Here is a 19,489-nt window from a genome sequence, read left to right on the forward strand (position 1 = left end):
AGCGCTACAAAACACAAAGCAAAGACGGTCGTGAAGGCATTTCTTTATTACCAGACTGTTCGGATAACTTTCTATCCTCATCGAGAGAAAAAAAAAATTTGACGCACGTAAAAAAAAAATCATCCTGCACTGCACACAGTGTCCGCGTCTTGTTTTCAAGCTCCTCCGTGGCAACCGTCACACGCTGGGGACCGCCCTCTCAAACGCTGGATGCCGGGGACGTTTCGAAAAAATCGGATCTTCTCTGGAGCGCGGGGCAGCGACGACAGTCGGGACGCTCGCCGCTTTTTGGCCCAGCTGCGACGCGGCGACCGCGACACTCGTCGGCTGGGTCCGCTGGAGCTCTTCGGTGCTGGCGCCCCCAGCGGCGGGCGCCTGACTCATGTACTTGACGTCGAACAGCACCTGCTGGATGCGCACTTTCGCCAGGTCTCTCTGGTACTTCGCCATCTCGCGTAGCTCGGAGGTGATCTGCTGGCAGAACAGGGCCTCTCCGTCGTTGAGATCGCTCACGGCCAAGAGTGCAACGTTGTTTGCGCTCGTGCTCGGCCCGGCGTGGTTTCCCGTCTCGACGCTGGTGGAAGTGCTGGTGCACGCACGGGCGACCCTGGGCGGTGACGTGTTGGCTTCGTACAGCTGGCTGCCGGTTGGGAAGTCTACGTGGTTGTTTTGTTGTGGTGGTGTGCGCTGAAAAAAAAAAGAGAAGAGTGCGCGAGTAGCGTTATGTAGACGTAATAGACAGGCCGCATGTTAAGTCGTGACCATCAAGTATAGCTCGTCTCTGAGATAGAATTAATTCAAAATCTGACTGCTCTTTGTATATAAGTGAGATCGCGTGACTATATGGCCGTCGTTCAATTGTACCACAATTTAAACAACTGTTTAGTACAGGTCGGACCATCCCCTCCTGCGTCGTGCGTTCACTTCATAAATGCTGCGCGATATGCGTAGTCTTACATCACGTCGATTAGCTCTCGTACCCCCACATGCGCATATGGATATGTGTGTGCGCTGTTAAGTGTTTGTCACTGTATATATCATAATCATCGCCCAGGACCTGTAGCAGCATGTCCGGCGAACAGCCACGCTAACATCTCTACCATGTCAGTAAAGCTCTATCATCTGCACGTGAATTTCGGCAGGGTGACAACTGCTTGAGCATAAAATGCCTTCTTTGGGAGGGCGAAGGTAATTGGTCCATCCTCATTCGAACGAATCATTGCATTTTGGAGTTACCTTCCCATTACCACCATATGTGTTTTATTTTTGTGTGAGTAATTGACGAAACTGATCAGTATTGTACAACTGGGGGGTGCGGATGTTTGAAATTTCGAATGCGTTTCGAATGATAATCTTTCCTATTCGATTCGTATTGCATTCGAGAATTCTCTTTAGCGAAGTATTTGAATGATAGCCTTTTGTACGAGTGCGCAAGATAACAAAACTTGTCGAAGTCTCGAGGTAAAAAAAAAACCGACTCAATTGACAACTGTTCTTCTATAGGTTGTGGGGATGCGCGACTCTCGCGCGTCCCCTGATGTTTTTCCCGCATAGCGCGTCTCCTGTAGTGCGGCTTCGCCGCGTGGCCTGTGTGATGCCGCGGCGGTCGACGTGGTTGGGGCGCAGTGCGAGAGATGGCGCGAGTGTTGCGCTGCTAACGCCGCCGACAGGCGAGGTTACTTGGGCGCGGAAAGGAAGGCGCTTGCTCTCTTTGGGGTTCGGGAAGCAAGTGGGACGGACGTGCCATGCCGCGCGTGCGCCGGCCCATGCTTCTGCGAGACCGTCTCGCGTGGCCGCCTTGGAATGCGCCACCGTTCGCGTGACTGTACGCGCTAACGACCAGGCGTTGAGATCCAGCATGGGGCGAACATATTCGCTCGCGGTGAGTCGGACTTCTGGATTTGTCGCGCGCCCATCGGCATGTTTTGTGGATAGCAACTCGGCTAGCAGGCATTGATCTATGAAAGGTACAATAAATGCCCTTGTGATTGTTTGCACTACTGTGTTGTCGTTCCTTTGTCCCAAGAGCACGGTAGGAGAACCCCACATCTGGCGCCCAACGTGGGGCTCTTGGGGCATCGGACGATAGTTTTAACAGTTTTGCTTCGTTCGAGACCTTTGTTTGAACCGAAACGTAGGCCTAGCGTGAATTTTGATCGCTAGCGTCGGCGGCGTGCTTTCTTGAGCGAGGCGACGATGGCTGTAGTGTGTTTGAACATGTCTACATGCTAAGCCTTTTCGCAAGTGTTTTTTTAATGGCGTTCGTCGGTACGCGAGCCACGTGGTCTGCATCCTGGGAGAGCGAGACTTAGCGCCCGCGGAGCAGTGGCAAGCCTGAAGCGAGTGAGTATGGAAGCCTCGTAGGTGGTCCGAATTTCTTATGTAAATAGCTTCTTCTATCTCTTTGACTCTGATGAAGTCGCGGCTCTGGGAGCCGGGTGGCCGCGGGCCACGGCTGCCACTACGGGCTGACTGGTATTGCGGCCTGGCACCGGGCGCTCCGACACCGTCTGGGACGGTGGGCGCCGTCAACTCGGATGCTGTGTGCACCGAGCGGAGTAGGACCACCTCACAGAGCGGACGTCTCCTCGCGGCTGCCTGTTTTGCGCCCATTTTGGGTGTTCTTTGTTGGATGCCGGTTGTTGTCAGGGTAGCGACGCTTTAGGCCTAAGGCTTTACGAAGCTGCCTGTCGCACGTGGAGGGACACAACCTGGTGGACTGTGGCGTTGAGGTGTTGCAAGTTGCTTCCCTCATTCTATTTAGCCTCGCACGAATTGAAATTACTCGTTCGACTCAAGGAAGCGAGCTTCGTTCTCATGAACTTTAGCATCTGAGTAGCTGCCCGATCTTTTGCTAGCCGAGTTGAACATCGTACCACGTGGGCGATGCGCATGCAGAATTCCTCTCCCTTGAACTACTTTAGTGTTTGCCGAGTGTGTTGAGTTTACGCAGCGTGATTGGAGTCACCCCTGGCTTGCCGTCACCTGCACATCACCTGCGCTGCTGCCCCGGACTACGATCGAGCCACCCCGGGCGATGGTGATGCTGTGGCCAGTTCGGCGCAGCGACTTCGGCGACCTCCTGCATCCAGCTCACAGCCCTCAGCGGCGGACAAAAGAGCCGGCGGTCACCGACAGCTACGGCGGCTCTTCCCAGCAGGGCGCGTCGGCGCGAGCGACGCTTGCTCGTACCGACTACTGCGTCGTCGCCTCCGGAGTCCTGGCCTGGAATCGTGCCGTCGAGTCTACAAAGCTGCTGCTGTGACCGGCGGACGCCAGCGGTGTACCCAGGGACAATGTCGGCTCGCATGTTATGGACAGCGTGTGGTCATTTGCTCAGCGCGGCCGCTGTTGCATGTGCTATCTTGTTCGCGAAGCACGGTTTGATGTTAGTCCGTGTCACATGTTTCGCCGGAATAAGAAGTGATTTAAGGTTGGGGGGATGTGGGGATGCGCGACTCTCGCGCGTCCCCTGATGTTTTTCCCGCATAGCGCGTCTCCTGTAGTGCGGCTTCGCCGTGTGGCCTGCGTGATGCCGGGGCGGTCGACGTGGTTGGGGCGCAGTGCGAGAGATGGCGCGAGTGTTGCGCTGCTAACGCCGCCGACAGGCGAGGTTACTTGGGCGCCGAAAGGAAGGCGCTTGCTCTCTTTGGGGTTCGGGAAGCAAGCGGGACGGACGTGCCGTTCCGCGCGTGCACCGACCCATGCTTCTGCGAGACCGTCTCGCGTGGCCGCCTTGGAATGCGCCACCGTTCGCGTGACTGTACGCGCTAACGACCAGGCGTTGAGATCCAGCATGGGGCGAACATATTCGCTCGCGGTGAGTCGGACTTCTATATTTGTCGCGCGCCCATCGGCATGTTTTGTGGATAGCAACTCGGCTAGCAGGCATTGATCTATGAAAGGTACAATAAATGCCCTTGTGATTGTTTGCACTACTGTGTTGTCGTTCCTTTGTCCCAAGAGCACGGGAGGAGAACCCCACATATCCCACAAGGTATCGTGCTTCAAGAACCTGCCATGGGTGTTGCTAACCATGGGTTCCATGGTAACCCATGGTAACCATGTTGCTAACCATGGGTGTTAACTAACCGAAAGTATGGGGCAGCTAACTCTTGCTAAGTTAGCGCAGTGAAAATGGTTCGCTTTTACGCAGCAAATATATAATTTTTTGCGGTATATGGAGAGAAATTTTATTATTTGGCCTGTTTCATCATGTTTGCATCCCTTTGAGGCATTGTGCGGTGCTGTGCACTGTCACACTCCTTCAACAAGGCAACAGACTCGCGCGTCTGGTGACGCACGGCTTCTTTCTTTCGTTAGTGTTGCGCTGCACCCCGTCTAACTGAAAGCAGTTGTTTCTCCCGTGCGAGCAGCTCAATTGGCCCGGAGGAGCAGGAGGAGGAGAAGAAGGAGGAGGAACTTTATTATTGCAGAAACCGTTGCGCGGTTTATTCCTGGGTGGTTCCCTCTGACAGGGCTCCACTGGCGATCGCGGCTCGCCGGGCCTGGTCGAGGGTCGCCAGTTGGCTTCCCAGGTCCAGTTCGGAGAGTCTCGCCTCCCAAGACCACGTAGTGAGTGTGTGTGTTGTGACTCGTGGCGAAATTGCGTCGCCCGGACGGTCGGTACATTCGTGTGTTATGTGCGCGAGTGTCGCTGTGCGGTTGCTACACCAGGGACATGTCCGGAACGTATAACTGTCTGGGGAGATTGCGTGTAGACGAGACAAGTGACCCGGTGTGCACTCGCCATCTGCGTTACATCCATGTATCAAATAATGCAAATGAGCGGCATTTTTTTATCAGCCGTAACAGAGATTTTGCACACTTTATTCAGCACATTGTTTAGATGTGACAGAAGTGCTATATTCAATTCGAGATTCGACGGTCATTTTTTTTTCTTTCTCAAATATTTCCTCTTCCATTTCATTCGTGAATTTCACTATTCGGACACTCCTAATAATAAGTAGTTATCTAACCATCGGGGTGTACGGTCTGTACAAAGAACAACGCTGAAATTATAGCGCTTTGTTTCAGTCGTTGAACGCCTGTGGGTCAATCTACGTCAACTGTACCAACCTTGGCGCTCGACCATTTGCGATTTCTTCCTAAAAAAAAATTCAGGCGCTTCCATATAACACGAGAAGTCGTTCCATGAAATCTATTTCCTGACAAAAAGAAAGCTGTTTTCACGAGCTCAAGCAACACCGGCAAACTTGCCATACGGCATGCAAGTATGCATCATAAAAAGCGTTGCCAAATACTGCGTTTCATTACTAAAAAAATTACGACTTATCTTTTTGAAGAGACTGAAGATAGGCCTTACACCTCAAATTTAAATAACTGATTATCAGCCATTTCTTCTATTTTTACAAACCGTTAAAATAGGAAAATTGGTCCACATTCGCTATTTCTTTCGAAAATATTGCTTGTACAAAAACAAATTTTAAACGAGCTAAGTGCCCAGAAACTGTATTTAACCGGAGAAATGTTTTCAGGCTGATATATTGCTGTGTTGATTGTCTTAGATTGCTAGATTATCTTAACTCATAACATTCGTTATCTTAACGACATCAGTATTTCTGTTAATTATTGCAACTTCCGCCACCCTAACATTTTAGTGCAGGTAGTCATATATAGCAACAAACAAAGGTGTCGATGCACTTCTCGGTGCAGGCAGGTCTACAACAAACAGTGATATAGGGTTCTGTTTCTGCTTGACTGACGCTACTTGTAGCGTTGACTAAAGCAAGTTAGAAACAGTGCAGGTTCCCTGTAACACCCCTTTCCTGGGTATCTTACTTAACTTGAGCCAAATATTAAAAATTTGCAAATGCTAAGTAGCTGGACAGAACCAAGGTAATGTTGTTTGCCGTCGCTTGGAGGTAGTCACATTATATCTCTTGCGTTCCGCCGAATGAGATAATTAGTCTTTAATTATTTCTCAACATGTCAATTATTATAATTCGATGAAAAATGTCAATGAGAAAATTGTATAGTGTCATGAAAAAGTCCCAGTACAGCTTCCTGTTGCTCTATGCGTGCTACATAAAAGAGTTTTTTCGGGCATGAAAAAAGCCCGCGAATACACGCAAAGTGCTTCGAGCGGCTAGTCAAGCGGTAATTTTGAGTCTTCTGTTTGGTCAAGAAATGGCCAAAGGAAATAGACAAATAGTAGTCGAAGAAGGAATGCCGCCGTGTAGTCAACCTGTCAACAAGGGACTTCGTCGATACCGTCCTTGTTCGTTGTTGACATTCCTTGTTCGACCGCTATCGTTCACTGCTAAATATTGGCGTACTTACTTCAGGAACTGTCAACTGGCGTAGTCTCTTGGTCGGCAGAGGACACAGTGATGCCGTTCGGAAGCCGTTCAGAAACGAAGGAACGGGTTCCTTCGTCACTGAAGGCACCGTGGCTTCGGACCCGAGAGTGAAGCGATTTAGCGGTGATCCATTGCTGACTGGATGATGAAGTCGTGCGGGTCGCCTCCTCGGGCTACCCAGGCCCTCCTCATCTGACATGGAGTCGGGCGTCGAAGGCAGGATCATGTCGTTCTCGCTGATGTAGCTCGGTAACGCCGGGCACACGTCGGGAGCCTCCTGCTTCACCTCCTGCGTGTAAGCATGGAGCCACGTACGTTGACGTTATGGCAGAAACTCCGTCAGTGGTGCACCCAGGCGACGGGAGGCGGACCAGGCACGAACCGATTCGGCTGGTCCGCAGTCCGGTTTGCGTCCGGTTCGGTCCGGTGCACGCGTCCACCTATGTCCACCTAGTGGACATGTGCATTTCGGCTGCTGCTGAAGCGCCGATTGGCAGGGTTGAAGTACCAGCGACAAGGAGACAAGCGCCCACGGCAGGTTTCCTTCTCTATGGTTCAGCTCCAGCCAATCGATGCGGCCGAAATGGACTGTCCACTATAGGTAGACGTATACAAAATACCCCCTTCTCCCCCCCCCCACCCCCTGACATACCGCGCAGCAGAACAACAGCGATAGAGAAGCTGCGAGCGCAAAGCGAGTTCAATTCACTGACAAACTCGCGAAAGTAGGAGAATACCGTGGAGCATTTATTACAGGGCACGTGCCTACGTCGTCTTCCTCGGCACAGGGGCGCCAGCGCATTTGCGAATGACGGCGGTGGCCGTTGGCCTGCTGGGAGAGAATCTGACTTCTTGTCGGAACAAGAGTCCGAAGTCACTCCAAAAATACGAAATCCGCTTCCAGAAAAACAAAATAAAAAATAAGGGCTTTGGGTTTCTCGCGATTCATTTCCGTTACTCTGAGGGAATCATCGCTGAAGGCCGCGATGTGGATACCACATCGTGCGTTTCATGCCTAACATTCTTATAATCCCCGTTTCGACGCCTTCGTGCGTATGCGCACTTAATGACTCTTTTAGACGTTTTGTAGTGCGAACTGCTACGTGTGATGGACATCGTATGCAGGCGTATGCTGCCTGAAGTCACGTCAATATAAGCAACTGGTCACATCGGCGTCGACGGTGCAGTGCCATGCTTGACCCCACACTTTAGTGAGCGCTAGAGCTGCCCTGCAGGGTAGGTAGGTGCTCGGCGCGAATGTATCGTAATAGCGTTCTATAATATCAAGTAGCAATGGCTGATAGCATATGATTGGAAAGCTCCTGGATTCCCATTGGTTTAGCTTATTTTCGGCCACGAAACAGTTTCTGAGCAAAAATGGTTCCGGCCCCATGCCTAAAAGAATCGAATAGAAAAATCTATCGGTCACAGAGTTCTAAACAAGCACGACTACCACATAAAATGCGTGAAGTGCACCGCCATCTTGGCTGAAGCGCTTAGAAGATGCTCGTTCTGCAACCTCTGCTTAGTAGACGACGAAGTGCGCACTTAAACGCATTACACGTACTGGTGAGAACGGTGCTATAGAAATTTAGAAGATTATCGCACCGTGCAAGTGAGGAAATTCATTTTAATAAGACTAAAGAAAATAAAATGTACGCGACGCCGTACCATGATTATGCGTACGCTGATGAGTATGGATGTAAAAACGTTTCCTCCTTCGCTGAGCTTAGCCTGTGTATACATGCACCTTGTGCGGCCAGCCATGGGTCAGCCGCTGTCGCATTCAATCCGTGCTGGTTTCTCGCATCATACAGTCGATTTGCAAGGCATTGACATGTTGCAGCGTAATGACTTTTACAGCGAAGCTGGAAACCTCTACCGTCCAAGGAAAGCTTTGTGTCGTTGTGGTAAGCAAAAAGCTCCCCATACGTGGGCCGATCCCAGAGATAGTGCAATGCCGGGCCGACCCGTGGCGGGGGTGCAGTTTGCCATTAAGGGGCCCACGTGCAGAGCTTCGCTGGTCATCCTTCTTCACAGCGTGGAAGGGCACTGAGATTTTTGGCATATAAATTCATGCTATGTATTTTATGCGAAAGCATTATATGCTCAGTTACGCGAAAATCCAGTGTTGTAGTCGGCGGGGCGACCGTATGATGATACCAAAAATGCCCGGCGGCAAAGAGTAAAAACAAGTAAGAAATACTTGGCTTGACGTCGAATTTCTCACGGGGGTTCCTCTAAGCAAATTAAATTAATGGCTTTGGAAAGAACATTAGGTAAATGCCAGTCAGAGTGGGTATCGAATCCGGTGCTCCAGGGTGTCAGACGAGCAAGCCTCTCAGACGCAACCGTGGCTACACGGTTCTGATTAACTAAATGTATGCTGTTAAGAATGGCGAGCTACGAGGCAAAATTGCCACCCAATTACGACAAGGGGGGCAAGACGCGCATTCCGCACTCTCCGTCGCTACAGCTAGGAGGCGTTCGAAGAAGCGGCCTTTGCGCTGTTAAGAATGGAGAGCTGCAAAGCAAGATTGCCACCCAGCTACGACAGGGCGACACGACGCGCATCTCCCCCTCACCGTCGCTGCAGCTAGGAGGCGTTCGAAGAAGCGGCCTTTGTGCTGAAAACCGCCGCCTTCCACCAGCCCCATCGACATTGTGACGGGACGAGTTTGGTGTGTGAACAATGGTTTCGGAGCTCCCCAACGTGGACCTGATATGACACGCATGGACAAGCTGCCGTGGGGAAGCCGTATTTTGATGCTTCTCATGCTCGTCCAGACGCAAGACAAAGAGCTACCCTCGATGGGCGCCGATACTTCCCGGAACGGCACCCCTCCAACGCCGGCGTCGGGCATCAGAACGCGGTTGCCTTTGTGTACGTAAACTGATCTGTGGAGCAGCGGCGAGTTGGTGATGAGTAAACGAACAGTCGCCGCCTCGTATGGCCGGCGGACCGAGTGTATAAAAACTGTTGTTGTGCGAATGCTGGTGACACTTCTCGTGAGCAGTCATGTTAGACTGAGTCACTTCTCTCATGCAGTCATGTTGGACTGATACTCTTTTTCTCAAGCACTCATGTTAGACTGATTTAATTTCTGTAAATAAACCCATTTTCCTCGTTCTCGATGAGAAGCAGTTCTTCACTTCATCAACGATCTCAGCGTAAATAAGTTGGACGACGGCATGGGCCAGCTACCTTCGAATTCATGCCGTATTCCGATCTTGGCAAAGGACCACGAGCGATGGGATTGAGCCCCCAATCCTGACAATGCCTAGTTCGTGCGTAATTGCGCACGTTACATCGCAGCCATCTGGCTACACGAAAATTTATATTTATTTGTCTCGAGGTGCAATGCGCATGTCATTTATCTGAAAACTTCAATATAGACTCGCCACTAGAACAACTTAAAAACGTGCTTTGTGTTCCGGTGCAGTAGAGTGATAAGGCCCGTGACGGAACGTTTTTGGGGGGCGCACTCTCGAAGCGAGAATGCGGCCAGAAGTAACTTCCGTTCACTGGCCTTGCCAGTCAACTGGCAAGGCCGTTGGCAAGGCAAGGCCGTCGGCAAGGCGCGTTCTTAAGTTGTTTCACTGAGTGGAAAGTCTGTTTTTAATTTTGAGATAAAAGACATACGCATTACTTCTCAAGACTAACACACAAAATTTTTTCGTATAACTTACGGCAATCTTGACTTGTAAAATTGCCATTATGTACACAGGAAAAGTGTCCAAAATCTGCGGGCTTAAATTTTAACGCACTCCTGCTACCACATACCGCCGCAAATGCCTTGCTTGCTCGCTACATTTAACGGGCTATGTCACTAAGCACAACCGAAAGGTTCTATAGTGCTTTCGCATTCACACACCTTAGCGCTATTAAGCGTCCCCGCCGTATTTTAGAATGAACGCTCTACTACGCGAGGTCTCGTAAGGTCATTCATCACGTCGCGATGACCTTGAGCCGCCGCAACACGAGTGACAGGTGTGACGTCACTCAACGTGATACGCTGCGGAGAGGCGTCCCAGCTGCGCTCGCTCCGAGCCTCGCCGCGGAAGTACCAGGCGACAGGTAATAGAGAGTTTTAGAATAGGGCCTCAAATAAATAGCGTCGAAGCTACTGCGCCTGCGCGAGACGCAAACTGCGTTTGGGTTTTGCGTTGAGCACGCTATTTCACTGATTTAGAGAAAGCCCCAAAAGTTGCCCCAAAAGATTTGCGTAAACAAACATGGCTGCATTCATCGAAGCGACGGCCCTGACCCAGCGCCAAACTGGGTTCGATTCGTGGTAAGGCGTGAAGTTCGCAAGCTAGGAGAAGTGTCTGCGGTTATCGCTTTCTCTCAACTACCGTGTGTTATGAATATTGATTCATTAGACGCCACTGATTCCGAATTCGATAGTGGATTTTATGGCTCGTATGCCTAACAAGGTTTAACTTGACTGGTGAAGGCACGTTAAGTTGGTTACCCAAAACTAAGCGCAACTAATTGTTTGCTGCTTACAGAATAACTTCCAAATTGTAATTAAACGCGAATTCACGAAAGTCAAACTTATTGTTCTTATCATAAAATGGTATATTTTATTTATTATTTCGAATAGCTTTTCTTTGACGCCGTGGTGGCGCTGACAGCGTAAGACGCTATCCGCAAACGCAAAGTCCTATTCTAAATTTATTCACTCCTGCGTGGCCCAGCGCTAACACCCGCACAGCTACTCTAAAACTCTCTATTGGCTGCTTCGCCGGCGCTTGGTCGCTCGGTGGGCTCAGTCTCGCCATGGATGGCGCGCCGGCTGGGCCGTCTGTGCGTGCGCTTCAGCGCAAGCGACATGCTGAAACCAATCATCAAGTAGATATGGCTAGACGGAAAGGTGCGAAATTTCAAGCAAAGTTGCCTGCTGAAACAACGGGGCAAAGTGAGACCAGTTTAGCAGATTATACAGAAGCTTACCAAGCGCGAAAGCGTGCCAATATTTAAGCTACTGCAACCGCCACCGTCGTTCAGAAGCACGAACAACAACAAGGAGAAGGAGACGAAGCCGCGGATACAAGCAACGGCAGCCACAACGAACGTTTGAAGAACCACACCCTTCGGCTGGCGGCAAGCTCGACTGCGACGGCCACGTTTCATCGCGTCTTCACGGGCAAAAGGTTCGGCAGCACGTGTAACATGTGTGAAAGTCTGTGGCCTAACTTTAATGAAACACCGTGGGCATCGTCTTTGCAAAATCGAACCACACAGACCTTTCGCTCGTTGTAACTAGGTTTGCAAGAAAGTAAACCTCAGTCATTTTTTTTTCTTTTTTTACTGTATCTTCCTACTGTACCTGAATTCATTGCTGTTACGTCTGCCAAAGGAACCAAACGTAAGTAATTATTTTTTGTACACCATACTCCAAATAAGCTTGTACGAAGGACCGTTTATATGTGTTCAACGGATTTTTTACGGTGTTTGGCAAAGAGAAATACTGAGTTTTCGTTCACTTAAAACAAACGTCAGTTTATTAAAACCAGTCAGTTTGTCCTCGTCAGCCATATGTGATAATTAAGCAGGCTGAGTGAGTGAGTGAAACTTTATTGGAAATGTCCGGCGGTTCGGGTGTGGTGGGGCCATAAGCACCCCAGCCTAGCTGACAGCCTCGAGCCCTTGGATACGAGCGGCTTCCTCGGCGGGCCAGACGGCCCACAGTTGATCAGCGAAAAAATAATAAAAGCGAGCAATGCATTATTTTTATTAGTTAGTCGCCTCTCGTTCGCAGGGCTACAACTTGTAGATGGGGAGAGAGATATTGATAACGCATGGCATGTAACTTGGTACGGTATCGTGCACACGCGTGGGGGCTGCCTCAGAGAAGTCACTGCTCCAACGGTTTGCCAGCTTTGTACACTCCGCACCAAATGTCGTTTTTATTCGATGCTTTTATATTACGATAGCAATTAAATGGGCAGGTTCCGTATGAGTGAAAGCTTGTGAGGGTGAGACGGCGAACGCGCTTCAATCTCGCGTGCGCGAGCGAGGAACGCGGCCCGGATGCGTATTCTATCATCGTTAATTTAGTTAGCAAGCGAATTTTCACATGTTCGTATGGCCGATAGAACCACGATCCTTACTTCGTGCAGCTATCTGCTAATTTGGTATCGCAATCGGTGCTTCGCCTTTTGGGCGGAACCGCGAATTTGTTTTCTTTCTTTTTTTTTAAAGCTACCATGCGCGTTACGGATCTTCTACATGTACCGAATCTGCCATCTGTGCGCGCTCACAACGTCTTTTTATTATTATTGTTATTATGCGTGTCTTGCAGAGCGGACCGTAAGCGACGATCACATTTATCGCGCTCGGGGCGCTGCAGAGAAACGCGTTGATTTCGCGTTCCTCACAAGCGCGCCACCCAAAGCCACGAGTCCTCCCAAAGCGACTGACAAGCCAAGTGGACGCTCCGCTCAATGGGATCTGCAGATGAGCGCCGCCAGCGTTCTGCAGGCGCGCACTAGCGCTCACACTGAGCGGCTGTTTGCATAGTTTCCATATTGTTAGGGTACACCTGGCTGAGAGCAGAGGACTGTGAAGGCTGTGCTAAACCTTTATTTGGACACTGGATGCGCGTTGGCAACTTTTGTTGCCGTTTCCTGGTATATAGTGGTCCAAGCGGCAACATCGAGAAGGTGACGAACTTCATTTTCTACGGTAAGTCACAATTCTGTCTCTCGGGACAAAGGCGCATGGAGTCCAGAGAAAGTTATCTATCGGTCTTGCCTTATTTCGTGGTTTCCTTAAGAATTTATGGGGGATGCTGGATGCAGTGTGTCAACTCTAGTTACAGATCAAGGTGGCAAAATAAGGCGCAGTAAGCCTCAGACCATCTTCATACGTGAGGGTTTCCCTAGTGGCGTAGTGTGCACCCAGGTGAAAACGAACCTTACGCCGAGCACGCAGCGCCGAAAGATCGCTGTTAGGTGCAACTCTTGATGGCGTGGCCTCAAAAGCGCGAACATTTTCTCTTATCACAAGTGAATTTGGGATTTTCGTTTTCGCTTAGCCATTTGTAGAATTGCCCGTCGCGTGCGTGTTCTGCCTTCTTTAAAGCGAAAGTTTATAAGGCTAGGCGAAATAAAAATCCGTCTGTCCGCGCCTGTGTACCGAAACCTATCCTCACCAGCAAGAGCTCGAGACGCGTCGTCTTCTTCCACAGCTAGCGCTCGTTGCGATGCCGCCCGTACGCACTCGGGCCGCTTCTCCCGTATTCGTCGTCGTCGTCGTCGTCTTCCACAGCTGGTTCTACGCTCATCATTCCAGCGTAGAATTTCACTTCTGTCATCGTAACAGAGAGGCAGCGCTTACGGGGCTGTGAGCCATTGCTTAAGGGAGTATAAGCCATACATTGTCTTACGTGACGGAGAGATGTAATTTTGAAGACTCGCAAGCTTCAACGGCTGGCGGACGCTGCTAACCACGCCGCCGAGCGAACTCGAGACATCGAACGCTACTGACAACGGAGGACTGCGGGCATACCGTCACTGACGTCTTTCTTTCCGTCGCAGCCGAAAGTATGTGTAACCTCACTAAGAAACACAAGGACGTAACCAATAATTGAGAAAGGCTTTAATCAACCATCGGGATTAACTCAGTGATAAAAACCGGGACCACATGTTTAATTAACCATTTGTATGGAGTGCTTGGGTGGTGACTTTTTTTCTTTCTTTTTCTGGGTGTTGGGGGAGGAGGCGTGAAAGCTTTCAGGCTTTTTTTGTGTGTGTTAAACAATAGAGAAGAAAGGTAATCTGACTTGTATTTTTACTTTTGTGAGTCTTCTCGAATGATATAATTTTCGAGGGTCCATAACTGATGCACTGATTTTAATCTGCGACTCTAACCAGAACTGACAAAACCAAGCTGAAAGCCATATCATGATCGTCATCATCATTGCGCAAGCGCGGCGTTCACCATGATAAGGTTGCGGCCAATTTTGGCAAATATGGCCGCTTTTCTTGCTCTTGAACGAGTTGCATATACCCCAGAACTCTCGCGCAGGTGGAAACTGCCAAGTGTCATTTTCACTCACACAACTTTTTTTAGACCAGATTTTTTCCGGAATCATCTCGTTACTTCAACGCGATAGTGTTAAGGGCCCCGTGTCGCAGAAAATCATGCTTTGGTGTCCCGCGTCTGGCGTCGTCCATCTTGTTAACGAAAAATCCCTCCGTACCACGCATGCCCAAGCACGCAGGCTCTCCGGGTAGCGAAGACACGTTACTTAATCGAATTTCTCAAAGTAAAGTGCGTCACAAAAAACTCAGTGCCCTTCCACTCTGTGAAGAAGGATGACCAGCGAAGCTGTGAGTGTAGGCCCCTTAATTCTGCACTGCACCTCAGCCGCGGATAAGGCCGGTATTGCACTATCTTCGGGATCGGCCCACGTAGGGGGAGTGCTTAACCCCTGCTTCACCTCCGCCGCGGGTCGGCGTGGTATTTCACTATCTTCTGGAGCGGCGCACGTATGAGCAGTGCTTAACGCCCGCTTCACTTCCGCCGCGAGTCCACCCTGCATTGAACCATCTTTGAGATCGGCCCACGTATGCGAATATTCGCCGTTCCGACCGAAATGCGAAGCCTCAGTTGCGATAGCAAATTAGTTGATTGCTGTGCGAAAAAAAGGATAGTAAGTTTAACGGGCGTATAAACTACTAAAGAATTGCTTAGTAACTATATTACGAGGGTTGATCCAGACATAAAGTCCCCATCAATTTTAGGAATAGACAACATTGTTTATTCTCATAGGAATTTTAATCATTGGAAAGCTGAAACTTTGGTCTATTTTTCTAAATAGCCGCCATATTTTTCTACGTTTTTTTGTAGACGGTGCTCCAATTTCTGTATCCCAATGTCGTAGGACTCCGTCGCCAACCCGTTGAGAAAGCGTTTCACCGCTTCTTTGACTTCATCATCGCACCGGAAGCGTTGGCCACTCAAGTGTTCCTTTAACTTTGGGAACAAGTAATAATCACTAGGCGCGAGGTCTGGGCTGTACGGTGGGTGGGGCATGATAGTCCACCCAAGGTTTATCAAAAGTTCCTGGGTTTGACGGGAGATGTGAGGTCGGGCGTCGTCGTGAAGCAGCGTTACACCGGCTGCCAGTCGTCCTCGCTGGCGGTTCTGGATAGCTCGCCTGAGTTTTATTAGTGTTGCACAATAACTGTTTGAGTTGATTGTTATCCCACGTTCCATGAAATCGATCAGCAGTATCCCCTTACGATCCCAACAAACACTGGCCAGGACTATGCCAGCAGAAGGAGTTTGTTTGAACTTCTTTGCAACTGGTGACTCTGGGTGACACATTTTTATTTCGTTTCGGGAGTGAAATGAAACACCCACGTTTCATCTCCCGTAACAATGGAGTCCAACAATCCTTCCCTATCTTCTTGACACTTTTGAAGGAACTGGCGAGCACAGTCAAGGCGTTTCTCCTTGTGGTCTGATCACAATAGTCTCGGGACCCATCGAGCACAACATCAAATTTTTCAGTCAAAGCTCTTTCCACTGTACCGTAAGAACTCCAAGGAACCTCAGCAACAATTCATGAACGGTGATCCTCCTGTTTGAAGCGCTTCGTGTTGGTCCATCTTGATAACCGCCTCCGAAACTGATGGTCTTCCACTGCGTTCTTCTTCGTAGACTTCCTTCCAACTGGCACTAAACTCCGTGCACCACTTTCGGACGTGTTGAACGGACATACACTTATCACCATACACCTCTGCCAACTGACAATGAATGTCCACGAGTGGAGTCCCTTTGGCATGCAAAAAGCGAATTACGGAACGAATTTCGCACTTGGCGGGGTCAACAATGACAACCTCCATGTCGGACGGCTGCTGAGCCAAGAATGAGGGGCGCAGTGAAGCCCGGCCGGGTGGAATCGAGAGTAGGGGAACAGTCGCGCGCAGCAGTGTTGGCAGATTTCACCTCGCACCTTCCGGTGTCGCTGGAGCTCTTTGGGAACCTTATTTTTGGATTAACCCTCGCTACAATGATAGAATGTGTAAGCGTGACTAAACGAGGACGTAGAAAGAAAAAGACACACAGAGACAGTACTGTCTTTGTGTGTCAGCTTCTTTCTACATCCTTGTTCAGTCTCGCTTACACATTCTATCATGGATTCAAACCAACTAGCCCGCAAAGTGTTTTAAATAGATTAACCAGCACGGTGTCACGCGCGCACAGTAAACATGAACACACCTCGCTCGATGAGCGCGGAAGCTAGCTGTGAAAATTCTGGAGTGACGAATCGCGGCAGCAGCAAGCGAATTGACCTCCATGCATCCCTCGCTTCAACGCGAACGAAAGTCCAAAGCACAGCGCATATGAAGCTGCCTGCACTACGTGCACTCTGCAAACATCGCAGATCGCTTTGGAGATGAGACCCGCGCGGGTGCCCACTTTGGCCACGTTGCTGATCGCTTTCAAGACACACGAGCACCGGCAACGCATCCCTACAGCGTCCGCCAAAGGCGTCTACTGGCGTCCGCGATTTGCGTGGCCAATGCCGTAGTAGACGCCGCGGTTGTATCCACTCTGTACGGGGTTGTGGGCGAGGAGGACATAGAGACACCCCTGGCAGCCGCCGAAGAACGCCCCTCCTCCCTCGCCTGAGCCCACTTGCCTCGCTTGCCACTGGAGAGGGCACGCATCCGGGCCGCGTTCCTCGCTCACGCACGCGAGATTGAACCGCGTTCGCCCGCTCACCCTCACACGCTTTCGCTCATACGGAACCTCACGGCGACGGCGAGGCCGACAGCAGAAATGCGCCCGGAGTGTCCATATAATTGCTATCGCAATAAAATTGTTGGTCTACGTCCACGGAGACAAGATCCACCAGAACCTAGCCATAAACAGCTTCGCTGTAACATGGTATAAAGTACGACTTACACACAACCTACGGACATGATAGCCTCGGATTGTAATTTGAACATACGAGAAAACACAATATTGTTACGCGGAAACTCAAGCACAATACCATTTTCAAGTGTTTCTACCATTCATTCAGAGGCACGCGCTCCTTTTTCCTTGCAACACAATCCAGATGGCGCTCGCCTCCGCGCATCCGCTGCGCACGCAAGAGGCCACGTTTCTACCAGAAAGCTCGCCTTCGTCCATAGCGTTCACCGCCAGCGTTTCCCGGTAAACATTACGGGTACATACCCTGCAGTTGCCCGCAAGCGTGAGAAGCAGTCAGGTATCTTTGATTGCTATGGCGTTCTACTCTTAAGAGGAAGCTTTAGCTCGGGTGCTCCTATCTATATACATGTAAAAGGAGAATTCGTTTTTGTCGGCAACCACTGCAGCAAATTTGACGATATTTGTTGCATTTAAAAGAAAAACTGAAAATCTAGTGACTGTTTGTTTCGAATTTTTTCATTTTGGTCGTCAATGTTTCAGTAAAAATTGGCAAAATCGAACATTTTCGGAAAACGAAACTATCAAGTTTACAACTCTGTAACTCAGCAACGAAAAAAGATAATACAATTCTGTTAATTGCATCTAATAGTGCATCTAAAGCGGACAAAATTTGTATGTTACACATGAATCTCAAAAACTTTTGTAATGTGAAAATACAGCTTTTGCAGAACCCTTGTAAGTAGCGTAACGAATTCACGTAAGATGTAAGATGGCATATCGAATTGGTCCGCCTTCAATTATCTAATGGATTCCGTGATGTAAGCTTCCTCTTAAAGACAAAGCTTAAGAGGAAGCTTTCGCTCGGGCTCAACTCCGACGCGGCCTATTCAAATACATGTAAAACACAAAAAAATCTTTATCTGAGATAACCCCTGGACCGATTTTTTTCAAATGTGTTGCACTTGAGAGAAAAAGGTAAATTCTAGTGACTGTTGGGAGCGGAATTTCGATTTATGGCCTGAATTTTGTTAAAGGTATTTTTGGAAATTCGCAAGTCTGAAAAATATAGAAGGACGACGTTTACAAATTAATAGCTCTGCATCAAGAACACATATAGCGGTTCTGTAAACAGCATCCATTAGATCATTCAAAGCGGACAAATTCGATATGTCAATTTATATATTACGTTAATTTGTTACGCTGTGTACAAGAGTTCTGCAAAAGCTGTATTTTCATATTACAATTTTTTTTAGATTCACGTGTCACATACCAATATTGTCGCTTTAGATGTACTATTGTATGCAATTCACAGAATTGTGATATCGTTTTTCATTGCTGAGTTACAGAGTTGTAAACTTCATAGTTTCGTTTTCTGAATGCTTTTGATTTTTGCCAAGTTTTAATAAAAAATTGACAATATAAATAAAAAATTCGCAACCAAGACTCACTAGATTTTACGTATTCCTTTTAGGCAACAAACAGAGAAAGTGTAAGAGCGGGGTTGAAGATTAATATGCAGAAAGCAAATATAATATTCAGCAGCCTGGCAAGGAAACAAGAGTTCATATCACCAGTCAGCCTCTAGAGTCTGTAAATGAGTATGTTTATCTAGGTCAATTATTTACAGGTGACTCGGATCATGAGAAGGAAATTCATAGAAAATAAAGGAGTTGGATCGCATACGGCAGAAGTTGTCAGCTCTTGACTGGAAGGTTGTCATTATCATTAAAAAGAAACGTGCACGATCAATGCATTCTACCGGTGTTGAGATATGGGGTAGAAACTTGGAGACTGACAAAGGAGCTCGAAAACAAGTTAAGAGCCGTGCAAAGAGCGATACAACGAAGAATGTTAGGCATAACGTTAAGAGACAAGAAGAGAGCGGTGTGGATCAGAGAGCAAACAGCGATAGCCGATATTCTAATTGGCATTATGAGAAAGAAATGGAGCTGAGCAGGTCATGTAATGCGTAGGCTAGATAACCGGTGGCCCATTAGGGCTACAAACTGGATGCCAAGAGAAGTGCAGTTGAGAACGGCGGAGACTAGGTGGGGTGATCAAATTAAGAAATTCGCAGGCACAAGCTGGAATGGGTTGGTGCGGGACAGGGGTAATTGGAGATCGCAGGAACAGCCCTTCATCTTGCAGTGGACATAAATGATGCTGCTGCTGATGATGATGACGATGATGATGATGATGATGATCTTAGAGAAAACTTGGATAGCTCCAAAACAGACCCCCCAAGAATTAACGGAAGGTGTAAGGACTC

At 49.0% G+C, this 19,489-nt stretch overlaps 3 protein-coding genes across 3 annotated transcripts in view; 2 read left to right on the forward strand and 1 right to left on the reverse strand.

The window, feature by feature from the left end:
* Positions 1-19,489, forward strand: part of LOC135914650 (histone deacetylase complex subunit SAP130-like) — a 612,247-nt gene that overhangs the window by 99,459 nt on the left and 493,299 nt on the right. The gene's annotated exons all lie outside the window — the stretch shown is intronic.
* Positions 24-19,489, reverse strand: part of LOC135914640 (uncharacterized) — a 30,571-nt gene continuing 11,105 nt past the window's right edge. The window contains exons 3-4 of the mRNA XM_065447576.1: positions 6,304-6,612; positions 24-687 (exon numbers count right to left, since the gene is read on the reverse strand). Coding sequence (XP_065303648.1) covers positions 178-687; positions 6,304-6,612 — 819 coding nt within the window. The 3' untranslated portion in view covers positions 24-177. The remainder of the gene's footprint in view (positions 688-6,303; positions 6,613-19,489) is intronic.
* Positions 12,864-19,489, forward strand: part of LOC135914611 (nucleolar MIF4G domain-containing protein 1) — a 192,595-nt gene continuing 185,969 nt past the window's right edge. The window contains exon 1 of the mRNA XM_065447545.1: positions 12,864-13,014. The gene's annotated coding sequence lies outside the window, so the exon portion shown is untranslated. The remainder of the gene's footprint in view (positions 13,015-19,489) is intronic.

Source organism: Dermacentor albipictus, chromosome 1, assembly GCF_038994185.2.
Source record: "Dermacentor albipictus isolate Rhodes 1998 colony chromosome 1, USDA_Dalb.pri_finalv2, whole genome shotgun sequence".
Classification (NCBI taxonomy): domain Eukaryota; kingdom Metazoa; phylum Arthropoda; class Arachnida; order Ixodida; family Ixodidae; genus Dermacentor; species Dermacentor albipictus.